Source organism: Zalophus californianus, chromosome 2 (genome assembly GCF_009762305.2).
Source record: "Zalophus californianus isolate mZalCal1 chromosome 2, mZalCal1.pri.v2, whole genome shotgun sequence".
NCBI lineage: Eukaryota > Metazoa > Chordata > Mammalia > Carnivora > Otariidae > Zalophus > Zalophus californianus.
This window is the reverse complement of record NC_045596.1, coordinates 177,806,979-177,829,315: the sequence shown is the minus strand read 5'-3', so window position 1 is coordinate 177,829,315 and position 22,337 is coordinate 177,806,979. Positions and strand designations below refer to the sequence as shown.

The following is a 22,337-nucleotide window of genomic DNA, read 5'->3' as shown; positions in this document are numbered from 1 at the left end:
ACACAATGGAATATTACTCAGCCATCAAAAAGAAAGAAAGCTTGCCATTTGCAATGATGTGGATGGAGCTAGAGTGTATTACACTAAGTGAAATAAGTCAGAAAGACAAATACTGTATGCTCTCACTCATGTGTGGAATTGAAGAAAGAAAACAGATGAGCATATGGCAAGGGCGGGGGGAAGGAGAGGGAAACAAACCATAAGTGACTCTTAATGGTAGAGAACAAACAGGGTTAATGGAGGGAGGGAGGTGGGGGATGGGCTAGATGGGTGATGGGAATTAAGGAGGGCATTTGTTGTGATGAGTACTGGGTGTTGTATGTTAGTGATGAATCACTGGATTCTACTCCTGAAAGCAATTTTGCACTGTATGTTAACTAAAATTTAAAACAAAGAAATGGAAGACACTAAATTAATCTTTAATTTATATTCCACTTCTAGGTCTATTTTCATCGTCCCTCTAATGCAAACTGTGTACCAAACACTACAAATCCTATATCTCATATATGGTCCACCAGACAATCTCACCAACCAAAAAGGTGATGATGGGATCTCATTTTGAAGCCAAAAGAGATAAACACATCAGTCATTTTCAGATAAGCATTAAAAATAATCCTTTAGGTTTCTCTGAAAATAGCAACATTATCTTAAGCTAGAGGACAATCACAGAGGGGATAAAGAACCCAAAACAAATGAAATCTTATACAAAACAAGAATTGAGTTTTGGTCCAGGATTACAATGGTCCATAAATTAAAAAGACTTCTGTCAAATGTCAATTCCTAATTATATCTGTCTCCTGACCCATGACGTAGATTTAAACAGACCCACGATTAATCTAAACAGATGCAGTGACCATACAACACCCAGTCTATTCATTTGCCTACAAAGTGGCAGAAATTCAACCTTGAATTAATAGGGCTTAATTCTGCCTAAATCCCTAATATAACTAATAAAATGTCACTTTCGATAAGATAAATGCCCAGATTTTTTTTAAAACAATCCAACAATAGATCCTCTATCAAGGACAAATATCTTGCCCCTTAACAGTGTATTTATAATGAGAGCCAAAATAAAATGGTGCTTCAACCAGATTCTCATTTCCTAAATACCCCTTCAGTTCATAAGAAAAGCATCATTCTAGATGAAAACTCCTCATTAGTCAACCTTGGTCTTATCTTAACCAGACATTCCTGCTTCGAATGAGGTCATGAAGATACCACCCGGGTACTTGCCATGGCGTCTAGTACCCACACCTACCACTCTCTACAGGCTCACAGTGCCTTTAAAAACCTTCCGTGCAACATTGAAAACCTTGTTATTTGTGTATTTGGAAGCAAGTCTGCTTATCATTCAGAAAAGTTCTTGTAACACTTCTTGTCTCTCTCCACCATCTCTCACTTTTTGAAAGACTTCAAGTAAGAGCAAGGCCTTGGCAACAAATTAATGTATCGCGTGATTCCATTTACATCTGCGCAGTGGAGTTTACCTGGTATCTTGCATATGGATCTAAAGTGTAGCCTGAGAAGCAGAACTCACCCACCCCCTTCATTATAAAAATAAAAACAGAATCTTGTATGGAATTGTCAGATCACTGTGTTGTACACCTGAAACTAATATAACATCGTATGTTGACCCTCCTTCAATAGTAATAAAAAAAAGTCAACACCCAGAAACGGCTAAAATCAGCATCTAATACTGACAAATGATATACATGTATCCTCATAATAATTTCACCTTGCAGGGAAAAGAAGATCCCGACAATACTGAAGTTCACTTCCTATTGCTTCTTCAGTTGTCTTATATTAATAATTTACAAATACCCTTAGTCAAATGCTTTACATGCCAGGCTCTGGGTTCATCCAAAGATTTAAAAGATGACCAACTCATCATCTTTACAAACCAAAGCATACATGGATTAAAAATAATAAAATTGGACACAAATTCAGGTAACCATAACTAAACCCAGTGAAAAGAACATGGTCCACCTTTTGGAGGAATTGTCTAAAATGCCCCAGTCAGTCATAATTGTCCTTCTTCTCAGCAATGATACACCAGTTGCCATGATCATTCCCAGAGCTCAGAACATGCAGCTCTGCCACGTGCTCCTTCAGCAGGCCATAGAGCTCACCTTCTCGAAACACATGGTAGTAGCGCATAAAGGCTCTGGAATCCAGAACACTGGGCTGTTGGTCTTCGACAGAAATTGTCTCCTCTGGGTTGGAATCTGTGGAGTCAAGTGCAGAAATCCTTCTCAGGATTCTACTAGCAGAAGGGGGACTTTCTTCCACATCACCTGCATTCATGCCATTCTCACTAGTATTGGCACCTTCCAGAAAATTCCCATCTCCATTTCTCCTAACTTCTCCTTGTTGGTCCCCACATAGATGTTTCATTGTGGCTGGTGCTCTCGGCCACTCCAGTTGCTTTTGAGACATCTCCACAAACACATCTTCGTCTAAATTTTGCTCCCTTGTTGAAAATGGTTCTTGGGGACCTGAGTCTAAACTGGCGTGTGGGGAAGGCTGGATGGATATAGTGCTTTGGGCCCAACCTTCTGTATTTTTCAAGGGTCTCGCCCTTTCAATTTGTTTCCTCAGAGTTGATTCATCCAAAGACCTAGAGAAAAACCAGGAGCGAAAAGATCTTCCTAACGTGTTAGAGAATCCATTTTCTTCCTCCCCTCCCTTAGAAACATCTGCACAACACATTCCAGCCATCAGTGGCTCATAGTCCAGGCTGTGGGATCGTTGTGAATGACACTGCTCTTGAAAACAAACAGAACAGCTACAGACAGAGCAAGGAGGGTGGTAGGGTTGGCTTCTTTCTGGATGTACACACGGCTGCTTTCTCCCAGGTTGGGTGGAGTCTGCGAAAAGCCGGGAGCATAAGGCCCTGTTCCACGGAACGAGCACATCTTGCTTCTCAAAGTGCCGGTTCTTCTGTTCCATGGCCCACACGTAAATCATCAGCTGACCTCCGGGAACTAAGACCCTGGCCATTTCTTTTATTGCTCTGATTCTTCTTTGTTTTGTAGAAAAATGATGTATGACTGAAAGAGAAGAAACTAGATCTCAGTGTGGATACAGATACGTAAACTGACGCATTCAGACATTAGTATTTTCCATACAATAGATACAATTTCAGCATGCAGGAAAGCCTCCTTATTTCCTACATGGCAGGAGAGATGGTGGGAACAGCACAGCCTTGCTTTAGGGGAGACATAATTTTTGTCTCTGGCTCCTGTACATTTTAGACAATTTGGGGCAATTATTTAACTTCTTTAGATTTCAGATTTCTTTGCCTATAATAAGACACTTAAATAATGTGTCCGTTCCAAATCCTCCTAGTTCCCAAATCCTATGGAATTTGCTAACTAGAAGGATGATCAGTGTGAATTAATGAAATTTTCCTGGGAGCACTGTGTTAGGTAAGTATGCCCTAGTAGAAGAACTATGAAATAATTCCTTGCCTTAATGAATGATTGGTACTTCTAAAGCACCAAAAGGTTAACACCACTAATCAATGTTAACAAAATTAATAAAGCAAATAGAAGTGGAGAAGAATGTTAAAGATTGTTTTTCTATTTAGATAATGCAACAAAGATAAGCCAGCCAAGCCCAAGTCCAAATAATTGCTTATAAAAAAAAGTTCTTAAATATAGTTTTTTATAATAAAAAAGTTATTAAATATAACATTTAATATTTAATACAGAAGGTTGGGCCCAAAGCACTATATCCATCCAGCCTTCCCCACACGCCAGTTTAGACTCAGGTCCCCAAGAACCATTTTCAACAAGGGAGCAAAATTTAGACGAAGATGTGTTTGTGGAGACATCTCAAAATTTAATTTAATATTAATATAAATAATAAGTGGTTGTGTATGTATTTTCAAAAAATCAACATATAAATCATTGTTTTACTTCTTATCCCTGCAAAGTTAAAGTGAGATTCAAGTAGGACTGACTTTATCCAGGCTTAAGTGTGTTATTAGGCATATTTTAATCAAATAATATGTGGAAAGCGCCAGTCTATTAGTTCCAAGAGGAGTTTGATCACAGTTCTATGTCAAGAGAAACTATCAAATCTCTTTCCACATGCAGAGGTAAGGCCCACCCCATGTCTCAGGTAGGAAATTGGTTCTAAGGGGAGTCTGGACACTACTGCTCAGGATGAGTAGTGAGAGGAGAGATGGAGGGGAGGCTGGGACAGTTCCTATAACCCTCACCACAGTCCAGCTGGTAGTGGTGATTTTAAGCAGATAAATCTCTAGTTTACCTGCCACAGAGAGATAGCAAATATCTAACATGAGATTATTATAGAGATAAAGCTGTCAAAGGAAGATCATTCAACAGGAACACTTGGTCTTGTTCCCAATCAGGTTTTTGTTGCTATCAGCAGCACACACACCCTGGTGTCTCCTGCCCCGCCATGCAGCAGTGTGAGAAGCCAGAGACATATGATGAGGCTAAAATGGGTTTGAAGAACAGGAGCCCCATGTATTTTGTCCTAGATCTGTTAGTAACTCACCTTGTGATCTCTGACCAATCACCTGACTTCACGTGGCCTCAGACTATTCCCCACTCCCATCCCCACAGGGCCCTTTATAATGGTCCATTGAAGGATGTCTCTATGTCTAGAGACAGAGTCTTGAGCTAAAAGGAGGCACAGAGGTCAGGAGAACAAAGACTTAAGATGATGCTAATGTTCATATCTAGGACTATTCATGGTTGTTCATATCTCCCATGACTTGCACCTAATTCACGCCAGAACTTCTGTGGGTGTATCTTGTAAATATGGTCAATCCTTATTATCTGTGAATACTGTATTTGCAAATTTTGCTACTTGCCAAAATATATTTGTAGCCCCCCAAAACAGCACTCTCCATGTTTTTGTGATCATTTGTTGACATGCACATGGTGGCAAAAAACTCCCATCATGCATGTTCCCAGCTGAGATCAAACCAGGTGACCCCTGCTGCCTTGGTTTGGCTTACCTCCTGTCAACAAGTGTCCTTTCATGGTCTATTTAGTGCCACGTTTTTTGCATTTTGTGCTTTTCGTGTGTGATTTTGCTGTTTAAAATGATCCCTGAGCATAGCGCCCAAGGGTTCCTAAGCGTAAGAAGGCTGGGCTATGTCTCAAAGAGAAAATAGATGTATTACAGAAGCTTCGTTTGGGCTGTTGGCATGAGCTCAAAATAAGTTTTCTTTAGGGGCACCTGAGTGGCTCAGTCGGTTGAGCATCTGACTCTTGATTTCTGCTCAGGTCATGATCTCAGGGTTGTGGGATGGAGCCCTGCCTCAGGCTCTGTGCTGGGCATGGAGTTTGCCTGGGAATTCTCTCTCTCCCTCTGCCCCTCCCCATCTCCCCCACTCTCTGAAAAAAAAAAATACATAAAAATTAAAAAATAAGTTGTCTTTAAACAGAGACATGGGCACCTGGGCGGCTCAGACGGTGGAGCATCTGCCTTCGGCTCAGGTCCTGATCCCGGGGTCCTGGAAACGAGCCCCGCATCGGGCTCCCTGCTCCGCGGGGAGCCTGCTTCTCCCTCTGCTTCTCTCTCTCTCTCTGTCTCTCATGAATAAATAAATAAAATCTTTAAAAATAAATAAACAGAGACACATGTAAAACAAGGCTGTGTATTGGCCAGTTGACAAAAACGCTGCAACCAGAGGCTCACGGAAACCTAGTCCTGTAGTTGTTCTCTGGGAGCAATGGCTCCGTATTCACTAATGAATTGTTCAAGAGACTTAATACAGTATAACTACTGTGATTAATGAGAGTTGACTCTGTTCCTTTTGGGGGGGGTGGGCAAAAAGGAAAAAAGCATCATTAAAACCAGACTAATATAATAGTCTCTTTTTAGCAGATTCATAAGTCTTCAACATTCCAGGATTCTGGGCTTCGAAAGAAGTCTTTTTTAAAAGGAGTAAAGTCTTTATATGTATTTGTTAAACATTTGTTCCGTGATGATTCATTTTTAATAGCATATCACCCAAGAAATATCTCAATCTTTTATATTGCTGCTGCTGCTGTTTTTTTGGGTTTTTTTCTTTTTAAGATATTTATTTATTTATTTATTTATTTGCGAGAGAGAGCACTAGCAGGGGGGAAGGAAGAGGGCCAGGCAGACTCCTCACTGAGCAGGGAGCCCGCCAGGAGGCTACATCCCAGGACCCCAAGGTCATGACCTGAGCTAACATCACACGCTTAACCAACTGAGCCACCCAGGTGCCCCTATATTGTTTTATGTTTATATTTAACATGTAATACTAAGTAACCTTTAGGCCATATTTTTTGGGAAAAATTCACAAATGAAGATTTCTTCATTATATAAAAAATGTATTTTAAAACATTCTAGGGCGCCTGGGTGGCTCAGATGGTTAAGCGTCTGCCTTCGGCTCGGGTCGTGGTCCCGGGGTCCTGGGATCGAGTCCCGCATCGGGCTCCCTGCTCCTTGGGAGCCTGCTTCTCCCTCTGCTTCTCTCTCTCTCTGCTCCTCTGTCTCTCATGAATAAATAACTAAAGTCTTAAAAAAAAAAAAAAGAATACTTAAAACATTCTAAATGGAGCCAAAATGGGATGTGAAGATACATTTACATGAATTATCAGTGTCAGGAAACTATACTGAATCTTTAAAGGATAAAAAAAAATCCCCTTTTGTTTAAAAATCATAATCACAACCTAAAGGCAAAAATAGTACAATATAGGGATTCTATAGCAATGTATTCCTGCTGAGACCCCAGAAAATAGGGAGGTTGAATTCAATTACTGGATTCTAGAACTAGATGGGAAGTTACACAAGATCATCTTTTTTTTTTTTTTTAAAGATTTTATTTATTTATTTGACAGAGAGAGACACAGCGAGAGAGGGAACACAAGCAGGGGGAGCAAGAGAGAGAGAAGCAGGCTTCCCTCAGAGCAGGGAGCCTGATGTGGGGCTCGATCCCAGGACCCTGGGATCACGACCTGAGCCGAAGGCAGACGCTTAACGACTGAGCCACCCAGGTGCCCCATCACAAGATCATCTTTAAAGTCTTGCTATATCTTGATATTTTATGACATACTGTTATGTAACTTTTCCAGTGTACAGGTCTCATCTCTCTATCTAAAAGCATTCAGAATCCATAGGTTTAGCATAAAGCAGAGCATTCCAACCTCAGCACTCCTGACATTTCGGACTAGATAATTCTTTGTTGTAGGGGGCCACCCACTAGGTGATAGTCGGTTGTGCATACACACATCCAGCTGAGCCAGCTGAAAATGTCTCCGGACAAGAACAAGTGTCCCCTAAGGCTGGTGGGGGCAACAACATAACCCCAAGTTGAGAACCGTTGGCATAAAATAAATAGTTGATTGGTACTGTTTTAATATATTGCTATATTTTCATAGAACTATCAAGCTATTCTAAAAGTAAGTGAAAAGAGTGTTTATTTTTCCAATCTGCCAGGAAAACATAACAAATGTATCATTAGGTATGATGCTTACCTTTCAAATTATTATTATTATTAAGAGACATGGAAAAGCAAAAAATGTATATTTCTTCATGTGAAGATTAGCAAAAAGTGCCAACATACAGATTTCTAAACAGGGAAGTAAATATAAATAGACATAAGAGAGACAGACTATCAAAATTTTTCATAATATGGTTCTAAATGTGAAACATGGCTGAAATGACCACATCACATTAATTTATAGTTACAGTTCCTAAAAATACATGGTGTGTTTCCACCTAAGGAAACATTTTTCTTCAGAAGATGGCAACCAGGTGTGTTGCATTTCTTCTGCCGACAAGTCGTGAGACTTCTGTTGAAAGCCAAGAGAGACTTAGAGCATTTCCCAGGCGCAGGAAAGCCAGGCAGTCTCCCCCTGCCCACAATGGTGCCCCAGGGGGACAGCCTGGACGTGGGGAGCCTTGCAGACTAAAACTGATGTCAACCAACAAAAAGAGCAAAGAATACACTTCTCTGAAGCCGCAATTTCTTGTTCTTTAGGTAGAATGACCAACCCCGAAACTTTCTTTCCACTCAAGATTCAAAGCATTGTAATGAGTTGCTTGGTGTAACAGGAATCCCTCCTCTTCATGTTGAGGCCCCAAATGGACTTAACAGTGGCTGTCGTAGAGCAGGTTTTCATGGCAACCGTCTCCTGCCAGTCCTAAGGACTTTCACGGCTGTGGCATCCAGGCCTGCATCCCCTCGCTAAGCAGAGACAGAGTCCCCATCTAAGGTCAAATAGAGCGAGTCCTCATTTCCTTCAGGAGAGAGCAAATAGTCTTACTCTGTATTTTTATCTGACAATCAGTTTTGTATCTAGTCAATTTTATGTAGGATCCCCTTGCTTTGACGAAGCTCGCTGGAGTCAAATAGATTAATCTTTTAAGTGTATTGGAGCAAATGATTTGCTGTGCAGAAGATTTTCCTCTTTGCAAAAGAAATTGCTCCAACTTTCCCTAGCATATTTAAATAGGACTAATGTACTCGGTTTCAGAATTATGTGCATTGCATAAGAGAGCCTTACCTGTGTCTATTTCAGGCATGGGGTTTTGTTGTTTCTTTTCATTTGTGGCCTGTGTGTTTGTATGGGCACCCTTGCTGGGAAAATAGCAACATATTCCCTAGACTTCTGAACAATCTTTGGCATTAAGAGAGCTGAGTGGCATTGTAAAAACAACGCAGTCTGGGACCAGGTGGGGCCATCTTCCCTGGTGCCTTATGCATCATTGAGTGGTAGGGTGCATGACACAGCCTGCAGGTGACATTCAGTGCATCAGTTTTATAATGTCCTGCTAATAAAGGACACACTAGCAACCTAAAGCAGGTAATATGACTTCTAAAGTTCTACTTCACATTGGAAAAATCTGGCTTCACTTCAATATAACCAAGTACAAAATATTCCAATGAGTAAAATTCCCTTAATGCTTTCTTACTCATAAATAAAAGCACTGGGAATGAGTCATCGGAGAGAATACAATACCAACTGGAGGCCTTGACTAGTTATCACAATCCCATGTACCACCATCAAGTACCTTTGAGATTAGTCCAGGAATCCAGCTGAAATATTTTTAATAAAAATTAGATCACATGAATCACATAGACATTTCTACAAAGAATGCACATTGAGTTGTGAGAAGGGCCTCCACCATGTAATGTCATTCTCAAGGTGAAGAGCGAACGTGTGGCCAGAGGCTGCCTTACCTCCTATGGAGATGATAGCATCCAAGCCCTGGTCCCTAAAGGGGAGCTGAAGGTTGTCACATACCATGACTTCACATCCTCTGCTCCTGGCAATCTCTACCAATGGCCCACAGTAGTCACAGCCCAGGGTGTATACCTGGCTGTTCACTTTAAGATACTTTCCAGTCCCACAACCTGTAAGAGAAAAACCTGTGTTACGTGTTGCCCTTTCTGAGAAAGTAGAACGCACAGTTTTTCTTACAACAAGCAATAGAGATAACTTTGTATTAACGAACCGAGACCAGTGACAGCATGGCATGAAGGTATTCACAAAAGCCAAAGAAAAATCTCCAGAGGGCACCTACAGGTTTTCACTTATAGGAGGAGAGGGAGAGGAATCGGGAGAAAGAAATTATATTTATCAAACATTTAATGAGGTCATGCCTATAGGGGTGAGCACGCTAGTGCCACCAAAGACTGTTAGCTGGCTCATGGCAGGAGGGGGGTTTCCTAGACCCCGGGAGTGATGCTCAGTCCTTTATAAAAGCTACCTTCACATACATATTTCATTATGCAAAGGTCTGTCTGTGATGGCATTTATTCTCATATTATCTCTCCAGACATTTTTTAAAGGTTTTATTTATTTATTTATTTATTTATTTATTTATTTATTTATTTATTTATTTGACAAGGAGAGAGAGAGCACAAGTAGGGGGAGTGGCCAGGCAGAGGCAGAGGGAGAAGCAGGCTCCCCACGGAGCAGGGAGCCTGATGTAGGACTCAATCCCAGGACCCTGAGATCATGACCTGAGCCAAAGGCAGACACTTAACCAACTGAGCCACGAGGCGCCCCTCTCCCTAGACATTCTTACCACTCGCTGGCTGTGTAAAACAAACTACTGCCCACCATTTTTTCATTGGATATAAATAAAAGAATGTATACAATAGAACATGCTTCTCAAAAATGTTGAATTTGAATGAAAAGGGAATTTCAGTATCTTTTCATCCAATCTATTGTCAGTTCTAAGTTTTAAATGATCTCTGTTGACTCAGTATGCAACTCTTAGAATTACTTTTTTCTTAAACAGACCATTTTTGACATTCATTTTCTGGTGGTAGAGACCCAAAGAATTCAATATTTACACAACCCAAAGATCTAGATCAATCAGATCTGATACTACAATGAAGAAGGAAGTAATAGGAGTGAGTAACCGCCTTGAAACAAAACCTTCTAGGATCTGGTACCTAGTATTATATTTGCCCAGACATAGCAGCTAATTCCTTTTCCAGAAATATTTAAAGATATCATTAGAGCTGATATTTGTGCTTAATGGCATTAGCTCTAGATTTTTCTCCCTGAAAAAAATATCTACCACTAATCAAGGACGTTTAGTTGGCTGCTTCGGAAATATGTCACAATGCTCTAATAACTCCCTCTTAATAGGCCATTCAAAATTATATGAGACACTAAAAGCATAATTAAAGTTCATCGATGCCAGCTGAGACAGTGGCAAGCCTGTGAATAAAAAAATAAGATTTCCAGTGTGATTATTTCAATGTAAGTGACTGGGGTCTTAGAAATATTTTAGATCTCACAGCCATGGTTCCCAATACTTACGAGAAAAAGAAACCAATATTTGAGGGGAGTTATGGGGAAAATAGGAATCACAAAGTATTTTAAAATGGCAGTACTGAATATTTCAAAGATGATGGTCATAGTTGAAGAAAAAATAGTCTTGCAAATCCGTTTGCTTTTTTTATTTTAATTGGCTCAGGGGATACCTTTAGAAAAATGGAAAATTACCATAGAGAGGCGAATAAGAACAGGTTCGTGATAGACTGCTGGTTATAGGGGGTGGGGGGGTGGGAGGGATGGGTGAAACAGGCAAAGGGGATCCAGAGCACACTTATCGTGATGAGCACTGAGCAGTGTACAGAATGGTTGAATCACCAAATTGTGCACCTGAAACTAATATAACACTGTCCATTAATGATGCTGGAATTTAAAAAGTAAAAAACAAGAAAGAACAGGTTTGTGGACCATTCGAGCTAGAGGGAGGTGTTCAGAGGGCATCTGGCAGTACTGAAACCACTTGGGCCTTTTCAAATCTCAGCATCTCCTGAAAGGCTTTCAGGGCCCATGGCAACCTTGATTTATCCCATATTCATTATTTTTAAGATTTTATTTTTTTGTCAGAGAGAGAAAGAGCACAAGCAGGGGGAGGGGCAAAGGGAGAGGGAGAAGCAGACTCCCTGCTGAGCAGGGAGCTAGACATGGGGCTCCATCCCAGGGCCCTGAGATCCTGACCTGAGCCGGAGGCAGACGCTTAACCGATTGAGCCACCCAGGCCATCCCAATCCCATATTCATTCCTGATGACATTCCGTTTTAAGGATAGTGGTGGATCTCCCAAGTATGATGCCATTATTTATTTTCCAGCTGCGTACACTAAGATGCTAAAGAGGGGCAGATTTTATCCTAATGAGGAGATGGGGAACACTGCCAAGCCTTGTGACCCCGTTATCTTAAATGTGCAAGAAGCCTATCAGAACATTTTTGATATTGCAGCAAGCTCCAGCACGCAACACTCGTGCTGCTTTACAAAATCGCATTAAAGGATAACCTCTCGTAGTACTGAAGCGAGCAAACAAAGTGTCTGTAGGCTTCCATTCCCTCTTTTTTCCATTCTGCACCACACTCAGAGAAGAAAACAGACACTTGCCCCAATTCCACAAAATGTTCTGGTGCACGGTGGGCAAGTGTTTGCTAGAAATAATTAATCTGCTTCCTCTCAAGTTTGTAGGAATGACATTTTTTAAATTAAGTTTTTGTTTTGTTGCTAAAACCGTTATCTGAAAGAGAATTCTCTTTTCCCATGGGAAAGAGAAGAATGTATAGCCTATTTATTTCCCATTTTATATACATTTCTTGAAACCAGAGATGAAGGGATATGTTTTATTCTGTAGGCATATTATGTGCCCACCACAAAGCAGAGGTTCTACATTTCCATTGATTCAGTGAGGGAATGGTAAATAGAGAATGACTTGCAAATCAAATCTGACCACAGAGACTGGGAATAAGTACATACAGTGAAGAGGCAAAGGGAATCTTAATTATTGAAAAGTTCATTTTTATTATGTATGCAAAAATGCAATTTTCAATACTAGTGGGACAGACAGTTGTCTCTGATGTTGGGTAAAAAGGTAACCTTGCCCAAAAAGAATCGGGCTCTGGTCTTTTTCCTGATTTCTAAACTAATCTAAATAAAGCTCTCAAACCCCAGAACACCCTCCATGCTCCATCTAATGTCCTTAGTGACTAGCCCATCTTAGGTAATGGCATTGCCACGACTGCACAGAGCCTAGTATTTCCTGAGAGACTTCGGATTTCTGCTGTCTTTAAATCATCCAAGTTCTTTTCACTTAGGCTATAGTTCCTGCTCACTTAATTCTTGATACCTGCCCTGAAGACTTAGTTGCCATCAGGAACCCTTCATCCACACCTCAGCAAATCAGCTCAATTGGGGAATGGAGTGAGGTGGTTAATAAAATTTTAATCAACTGAAAGTTGCACCACTTAAATAGTGAAAACAGCCTAGGAAATTACTGTATGGGCAACTGGAACCCAATTACCTCCAGATGTTTATTACTTATGCAAAGTTTTACTCGTAATTAACAATAAATTGCTAATCTAATAACTAGTCAAGTTGCCAACGTAATAATTGATTTTAGCGACGTGGAAAAACTGGAAAGAAAAAAATATATTCCTTTTGGAGATAGTCATATTATCCTACTTTCTTTTTTTTTAAGATTTTATTTTATTATTTGTCAGAGAGAGAGAGCACAAGCAGGGGAAGCTGCAGGCAGAGGGAGAAGCAGGCTCCCCACTGAGCAGGGAGACTGATGCGGGACTCCATCCCAGGACCCTGGGATCATGACCTGAGCTGAAGGCAGCCGCTTAACTGACTGAGCCACCCAGGCGCCCCTATCCTACTTTCTTTTCTTCTAATCTCCTTGGGCTTCTTTCTTTTCTTTTCATTTATTTTTTCTTTAACTTCATTTTTATTTTAAAATCTATCTCTCGGGGTGCCTGGGTGGCTTAGTTGAGCATCCAACTCTTGGTTTCAGCTCAGGTCATGATCTCAGGGGATCGAGCCCCCCATTCGGCTCCATGCTGGGCTTGGAGTCTGCTTGGGGTTCTATCTCTGCCCTTCTCCCTGCTCTCAATCTCTTTCTCCCTAGACTATCTCTCTCTCTAAAATAAATAAAATATTGGGACGCCTGGGTGGCTCAGTCGGTTAAGCGTCTGCCTTCGGCTCAGGTCATGATCCCAGGGCCCTGGGATCGAGTCCCGCTCAGGCTCCTTGCTGAGCAGGGAGCCTGCTTCTCCCTCTGCCGGCAGCTCCCCCTGCTTGTACCCTTGCTCACTCTCTCTCACCCATGCTCTCTCTCTAACAAATAAATAAAATCTTTAAAAAAATAAAATATTTTTTAAAAAAACCCTATCTCTCATTGTGTAATCAAAATAGTACCATTCATTTATTGAGTAGTTAAAAAAATGTAAAAGCACAAAATTCGGAAGATACAAATGGGTGAAACAAATATTTACTAGGTAAAATTATGGAGTTGCACAGGGGCATCTAAAGAATATTATTTGCGCCCTAATTTGTAGGAGCAAGATCGAGCAGACGTCATGTATCTGTTAATACAGTGCTATTATCAGAGAATGCTATGCAGGTTTTAATACGACGCAGCTCTATAAGCACACACATGGGATGATCAGAACATATGAAAGGAAACAAAAGCTAGGTTTGTATAGCATACCACCATTTGGGTAATCAAAAAAGGACAATCCACCCATATGTACACATATGTAAATGCTTATACTTGAAATATCTCAAGATGATACAAAAAGCTAATTGGTTCCGGCCTGGGTTACTTGGTGCCGCAGGGCTGGGATGGCATCTTTTTCACTATATACCCTTTGGTACCTTTGTTACTGAGCCATGTAAGTACATCAGCCAGGAAAACAATTTTAAGCAAGTGGTAGTCCTCCTTTTTTTAATTTTCTGTTCGTATCCTTTCCTCATTTTTTTTTTTTAATTTTGGTCCTATTCTTTTGTACTGACTTTAAAGAATGCCCTGTAGATTCAGAAAATTATCCAGTTTTCTATCAGATAAATTGCAGATATTTTTACTTAATTTTTGTTTTTTGACTTCATTTATACATTTGTCTAGATTTTTACCTTGTAGAATTTTTTATATGGCCAAAGATATCCATATAGTCGATCTTCTTTACTCACAGGTTCCATATTTGCACGTTCACCTACGTGATAAAATCTGTGACCCCCACGTCAATACTCAAGCACTTGCACAGTGGTTCACCGACAAGCCTGCTTATATATAGAGAGAGAGCAGCAAAAATTTGGAAAAATTTGAGTTGCCTGAGGTGTCTGGCCAGTGTCTTGTTTTGGTTCTCATCCTATCAACAAGTGCTCTTTCTGTGGTCTATTTAGTGCCACAATTTTGTGCTTTGTGTCAGTGACTTCACGGTTTAGGATGGTCCCTGACCATGGAATTCAAGTGCTATGAAGGGTTCCTAAGCCCAAGATGGCTCTAACGAGCCTTATGGACAAAATATATGTGTTCAATAAATTATGTTCAGGCATGAGTTATATAGTGTGTTGGCCTTGAGTTTAATGTTAAAGAATCCATACTGTATCGTCATAATGTGTCTTCAAATAGACAGAAGCATGAAACAAGGTTAGGTATTGATCAGTTGACCAAAATGTTGTGACCAGAGGCTCACAGGAACCTGATCCTACATTTCCTCTAGGGGCAGTAATTCAGTATTCACGAAGTCAGTGTTCATGGCAATTTTATCAATTTAACATAGGTACTGTGAATAATGACAACTGTATTGTCTTTTATGATTTCTGACTTTCCTTGGTGTTACACATAGAAGGGGCTTTTGCCTCTGAGGATATTTTTAAAAATAATCTAGTTGTCAATCATCTAGTCCTTTAACAATTTCATTTTCTCATATTTAAATCTTTGCTTCATTTGGAATTTTGGGGGTAAGGTATGAGAAAGTAGCATATAATTATACTGTTGTCCCAAAGCCACTAATGGAATGGTTCCTTTTCTTCCTAACTGATTTTAACATTCTGGCACTTTGCTGACATCGAGGGTGGTAAGAGTTCCAAACTCACTGTATCTTCTGAAACTGCAGTTAATTTTTAAAAGTCGACACGATATAGTTTTCAAAGTCTCTCCGTTTCTATATGGCATGCATCCCTTTCCCAGATTCCACCCTGCTCATACCACCTTTAATATGCTAAAAGCCATGGATACACATCTGTTTCTCTTACTAATATTTAGAGTAAATGTTTAGAGTAAATGTCAAATCAGATGGAATTGGTAACTGCAGATTTATGACTCTCCTGGGCACAGTCTGCACACAGTTGCTGGAAAGCAGTTTTAGGTGGGCATGTGTCAAGTGGGAATCCTACCATGTCTTAAACCTTAGTCTTAGATCTGCTGGGTTGTGGTTTACCACTTCTTGATTCAGAAAGATACTGAGCCAAAGTCCTCCAGGCAAATCAGTGATTACGAAGATATGATCTAATTAAAGAAAGGCTCTAATAATGAAAGACCTACGGAATAGTTAAGGGAAAAGGATCTATGAGACTAATAAGAGGTTACGGGACCTCTTGTGTAATCCCACAATTCTGACTCTTCTGTAGAAGGCAAGAGAGCCAGTCAAGGTGAGCCACCAAATGTTATTTACAAATGTGAATGTTTCCAAGTTTTAAATGGTCAGTTTCACCCGCAGTCATCTCAGTCATGATTTATTCATTCAATGTCAGGTCGATTTTGTTGGAGGATGTGCGTGCGCGGAGGCTCTCGAAAAGGTCACCATTGTGTGAATGTAGATTTCAAAAAGTTTCCTACTTTCTGACTTGGTGAATTTCTGCTATAAGGTTGAGTAGTCTAGGTACTGGCAGGCCAAGGACACAATTTCAGACTTCTGGTTAGAACAGAAATGTGAGATGCATCTTAAAAGGAAAGGCACAAGAGAAATATTTCAGACTACAGGGCACAAGCCCGGGTTACCTATGTCAGCGATGAGGCTGCCGGGCTTCTGCTCCTGGAGGAACTGGCGGACCCGAGGCCAGGCTTTGCTCTGCAGGTCACTGAAGTAAGGTGCCGTACTCTCATACACATCATGCACATGTTGCTTCTCCAGCTGGGCAGCTTCATGATCCATCCTGGGAACGGGGCCACCCCAAGAAATGCAGGTCAGAGTACGCACCAGAGATACTGATGGAGGATGCGGGTTTCCTAAAATCGGGGACCTACAACCGTCAAGGTTGTACTGTTTTTTCACTCTCTTTTGCACTGCGAACGACAAAACCTGCAGTGTAACCCCACCATAATTGTCCAAAGGCTAGCAAATGCAGAGTTTTTACCTGCAGAGCTTTGGAAAATAATGGTTTGGAAATGAGCCAGCCACCCTAAGTTCCTGTGCAAGATCAACTCTTCATTTTGGAAGCATATATAAAAGGCTTACCAAATGGTTCACTCTGGATAAAATTATTCTATCTAATGCTAAATATGTTTTTAAAATTTTATAACAGGTAGCTCATCAATCCAGTCATAAAGCCCTATTGATTCTACCTTTTTTTTTTTTTACAGGTCTTTGAAATTTATTGTAGTCACATAGGGAAAAAGTCAGGTTTAATGTTTTTGGATTCCAATCATTTATCTATTTCCATACTAATTCTGCTTTAGAAGAGGTGCTTATCTCCGTGAATTACTTCCACAGTCTGTTAACAGGTTTTTTGTTTGTTTTTGTCTTTTGCCCCTCAACCCCTTTCCTTCACTTACGCCACAACTATTTTTCTAAAACATAAATCCAGTTGTGTTGCTTTCCATCTCAAACTTCTTCAGAGACAATTTATAGCTTGTTCAGTCAAGTTCAGGTGTCTTAGTGGGGCTTACAAGGCTCTTTCTGATCTGGCCTTAACTTACCTCTTGAAGCCACTTCTCACCACCCTTCCCCAGCATCAGATGAGCTGTATTACTCAGTATACCGTGGTTTCTCAGATGCGACACGTTCTCTCCCTGATCCAGGGGCCTGAACAGATGCTGTGCTTTACCTGGCTAACTTCGTTCATTGTTGACATGCACATCACCTCTTCCAGAAAGCCTTGTCTGACCTTTCATGCAGGATTAGGCAATCAGGAGTGGAAAAATATAAGAGCAGTCTGAGAGGCCTCTGCTGTGTTGGGTTTAATCTTTTCATTATTCTCTTGAGGCATGTGAGTGAAGAGCATCCCAGGGAAGTGGCCAGGGGCTCAGCTTGTGGCTTTTTACCAATCAATATCAAAGTATTTTCAATGATTTGAGAGCATCAGCTAGCTTGGTGCGGCCCTTTGTACTCCTGTGCATCCCATGCATACCTCTACAGATACAAAGGGCTATAATATTTTATTCGATATTTTCCTCTAGCGCTGACTGGAAAATCTTAGAGATCAAGGGCTTGTCTTATTTAACGCTGAATCCCCTGGAATTTGCACACAGCAGACCGTCAATAAAGGAACAAACAAACATAACCAGAATGGAATCTAACCATGACCAAAGAAGGCGGCATTGGCTTTGGGAGAAGAGGGAGTGACCGTGGGGCGTGTGGGAAGAGAGGGACCTACACTCACAAGCTTGCAGATGAGAGAGCGACAGGAGAAGGGCCCAGGCTCCAGACAGCCCCTGCGTCCCGCTTCCCACCCTCCATCCTCTTACACCCCCACCCTGGGAAGTAGGAAGCACTTGAATAAGATGGTGTCTCATTAGGAACTACAAAGTACCTTCCCTTCTTACTCCCCTTTGCATTTAAGAAATATCTTGTGGAGAGATACTTTGAGACTACATAAATACCCTGTTTCTCAGAGTCTCATCCACCAATTTTAGCACCCTACCCATGGGTGATTCTTGCCCAAAACAGTTAGTACCATAATCATCACCAAATGATGATATTCTAATTCCATCATTCCTTCTATTGCAAGGAAGAGCTTCTCAGGATTTACTCTTAAGAAAACAAATTAGCAGTAGACTCTCCTTAATTACCATGGACCTGCCCACAGCCCCTGCAAAAAAATCTGGCAAACTCCTAACAGAGTACAAATCTCATTTGTGAGGCCTGACAAAACTTCCACCCAAACTGAAACAGCTTATGTTGCACCCTCAACTGGAATTTACAAAGTAAACATATGGCTGCCTGTAACTGCCTACACACCAGAAAAGCCCAAACGCCGAGTGCTTTTCTTTTTAATCAAAATCTCCCTAGACTCAAGTCTCTTTAACACTTTTTCCCCCTCATGGAATCAAATTAGGCAATGCAATTTTGAGGAACCCTAGAACAAATACATTTTACTTTCTTGTACTTGCACATGTCAAGTGGCAATCAGCATAAACTCGATTATCTTCAATCTGGCTCCAACTACAAGCTCAGAATTTGTAGTACCTGAACAGTACCCCTTGGAGACCTTCCTCTAAGTCCTCTCCCAAATTGCTTGGCCTCTACTATAAACAAAGACCTATTTTAAAGTGTGTGAACAACAGAACTCCACTTTGTTTTTATTGCATTTTAAGTTAAGATTATATACTGCAGAATAAAGAGCTGACTGTGAACCTGATTTGTAGAGTTGGGGCTCTCTGATGTGACATTTTTAACACTGGATTTAAATTTCCTGCAATATTTTCCAGATGAATGTTATACAAATAGGCAAATTCCTTGTGAATTAGGTAATGTGATTAAGCTATTGAGATCAGTACTAAAATAAGAGTACAGGGTTCAAGGTGAGCCAAGGGATATAGGGTTTGGTTTAGCCAGGCTTCTTAACCTGTGTGCTGTCAAATTTTAGGCCCTTGTAGCTAGCTGATGCCTTGCTGGTGAGTCATGAGAGAAGGTAAAATAATCTGGAAGGTAAGGAGAAGTCAGAAGAAGTAGTGCACTGAAAATTCAAAGAACTAATTTGGGTTTTACTTTATTTTTTTTATTTTTTTTTAAAGATTTTATTTATTTATTTGAGAGAGAGAGAATGAGAGAGAGCACGAGAGGGAAGAGGGTCAGAGGGAGAAGCAGACTCCCCGCTGAGCAGGGAGCCCGATGCGGGACTCGATCCAGGGACTCCAGGATCATGACCTGAGCCGAAGGCAGTCGCTTAACCAACTGAGCCACCCAGGCACCCTGGGTTTTACTTTAAATGCAATGGAAAGTAGAAAGTAGTTTTCAGTTGGTAGATGGGGTGGGGGGGCTGGGTAACATAATTGGACTTACAATTTTAAAAGATCGCCCTAGGCATATCTAATTCTAAGTAGACTAGAGTAGCTATTGTTTTTATTTGTCCCACCAAGTTCACCATCCCCCTTATTCTGATAATTCATATCTTGTCCTCCCTGGAGGGGCATGTGACCCAGGCCTGGCCAATCATGGTATCGTATCCCGGACACAATCATTGGTCCAAGGTGGGCAGGTGATACCAGGTGAGCCAATTAGAGTCCTTTCTGGAGAGATCTCCATGTGGAACTAAAGAACCAGTGGCCTTGGGGCACCTGGGCGGCTCCATCCGTTAAGCATCCAGCTCTTGGTTTCAGCTCAGGTCACGATCTCAGGGTTGGGAGATCGAGCCCCCAGTGTGAAGCCTACTTAAGATTCTCTCTCTGGGCCACCTGGGTGGCTCAGTCATTAAGCATCTGCCTTCAGCTCAGGTCATGATCCCAGGGTCCTGGGATCGAGCCCCGCATCAGGCTCCCTGCTCGGCGGGAAACCGTCTTCTCCCTCTGCCACTCCCCCTGCTGGTGTTCCCTCTCTCACTGTGTCTGTCAAATAAATAAAATCTTTAAAAAAAAAAAAAAGATTCTCTCTCCCCCTCTGGCCCTCCCTGCTCCACCTCACTCACACACACATACTCTCTCTCAAAATAAATTAAAAAAAAAACAAAACAAAACAAAACAAAAAAACAAAAAAACCCAGTGGTCTTGTCCCTGGCATCACAGAGCTAGAGAGATGTGAAGGTCAGGCTGCCAGTGACTATGTTTCCCCCACGTGGAAAAGAGCTGTCTTCACGTAGAAGAAGAGAATGAAGTCAGGCAAAGCAAACAGATGAGAGACAAACATGGGAGAGAATAAACACGGGAAGCATAAAGTCCTGGTTCTACTCCCTGAGACTTGGGTTCTTGCAGTCCTGGGGGCTACTCCTTATCCTACCCACCTCAGAGTCTGTCAGTTCCCCTTTGTACTTACACTGGTTGGGTTTCTGACCTGACCCCCGCAAGAGCCCTCTCTAATCCAGCCTTACTTCTTATACTAAGAGCTTTGGGTTTTGCTCTATGGCTAGCCTATATTCCTTGGAAAATGGAAGCGAGGAGAGAAAGTGGTAGGAAACTAACAAGAGAGGTCAGTGGCTTGATGTGTTTCCCAGGGAGAGAGGAACAAAAAGAAAGATATCAGCAATTCTTCTAGCAACTGGGTCATCATTAAGAAGTCACAAATACTTGGTTGTGCTGTTCGGAGCATGTGATTAGGGTAACACTTCTCCACCCAACTTCATTCAGACAAAGCCTGGATTTTGACCATTAAACATGATCAGAAAAGGTGTGAGTTATGTCTGAGCAGAAGCTTTAGGAGCCAGCATGTAGCTCCAGTACCGTTGTCCATGTCTCTGCAAAATCATGGAACCAGCAGTGTAGGTCCCTGATGCACAGACAGCATGGGTGTTTTAAGCCAAAATAAAGGGAATAAACAGCTCACCTAAGAAATGTTGAATAGGTAATGAAAAAGTAAAAACTATCAGTTATCTTCTATTAGAAGGTACCTTGTTACTATGTGAGTGTGTCTAAATTTTTTCCTTCATAAATATTAACATTTTCCTTTTTACTACAGATGTAACAAAATTGGGAGAAAACTGAATATAGTACTGTATCCCATCTTTTAAAACTTAATATTGTGAGCCAAGAAGTGACTTTTGCCTGTGGTTTTCTCCAGACTTCTCAAATAAATGTAATTTCCTTCATCCCTAAATTCCACAGGACCTGAAATGTTTCATAGTCTACAAAGTATTATAATGACTTAAGTAATTCTACCAGATTCTGAACTCTAAAGAAACAACATTAAATATACATCTTTGGTTAGCCCATAGTATCTAGCATAGTCTTAAATAGGTCTAACCATGTTTAATGAATAAATGAAAAATGAAACTCCAGGCAAATAAACAATATTTTTAAATCATTTTATTTTTAACAGTTTAGGTATAATTGATGTATAACAAACTGCACATTTGTAATGTGTGCAATTTGATAAGTTTTATACATATGCATGTGGGGAGCCACAAGACAATTATGATAAAGAATGTAGCCATCACCTGCAAAGTTTCCTATGTCCCTCTATAAGCCATCCCTCTCACCTTTCAGTCTTTCTTAATGCTGTTTCTGGACAAAGAAACAGGGATAGATGGGTGCACACTGAGACATGCCCAACACCCACAATTTCAAATGCAACTTTGAAATTTGAAATGAGTATAAAAAATGAATTACTTTTAATGATCATTGTAAAACTATATGCCTATCACACACATTTATAAAGAGTAAAAACATTCAGAGGAGCTGAAAAGATTTCCCAAGAAAAGATATTCCTAGTATCTCATCAAGGAGATGAGACAACACTGCACTTGACCCACAGAGAACTCTGAGAGGCCTTGTTTTGTCCCCTGGAGTGGCTCCTTGTCCCCAGGGAGGAGTCACCATAGCTGCATATTCTCAGGACAGTTCCTTTCATAACCAGCCCTAGAAAGGCAGCTCAGAAACTGGGATAATAGGCTCGAAGCTCATGGCCCCGTCACCAGAAGGGATTTGTCTTTTGTTTGCGATAGGAACTTCTGTTATATTTTATCCTGAGTTTCTTTCTGCACCATTATTCTCTCTACAGTCAGTCCTCCACGTTTTGGCTCAATGGAAAACATACTCATTTGTTTTCTTATTTTATTCTGTCTCCAGGTACCTACCAATGACATTTCTAAATTAAACTCTCTCTTGCTATTAGGTAAAACAGTAGAGCTTTTAGAGGAAAAAGACAGCTTCTATATAACCTTGAGGTGGGTTAGGAT

At 40.9% G+C, this 22,337-nt stretch overlaps 1 protein-coding gene across 8 annotated transcripts in view; it reads right to left on the bottom strand.

Annotated features, from left to right (window-relative positions):
* Positions 1 to 302: 302 nt before the first annotated feature.
* The window catches only part of TRMT9B (tRNA methyltransferase 9B (putative)), a 60,963-nt gene continuing 38,928 nt past the window's right edge, over positions 303 to 22,337 (bottom strand). For 7 of the 8 annotated variants that reach the window (XM_027600500.1, XM_027600503.1, XM_027600498.1 and 4 more), the window contains 3 exons: positions 16,291 to 16,445; positions 9,197 to 9,370; positions 303 to 3,050 (listed from right to left, as the gene is read on the bottom strand). In XM_027600500.1, coding sequence (XP_027456301.1) covers positions 2,017 to 3,050; positions 9,197 to 9,370; positions 16,291 to 16,444 — 1,362 coding nt within the window. In that variant the 5' untranslated portion in view covers position 16,445 and the 3' untranslated portion in view covers positions 303 to 2,016. Of the gene's footprint in view, positions 3,051 to 9,196; positions 9,371 to 16,290; positions 16,446 to 22,337 lie in introns of those variants that run through there. The other variant, XM_027600506.1, reaches the window with a different exon arrangement.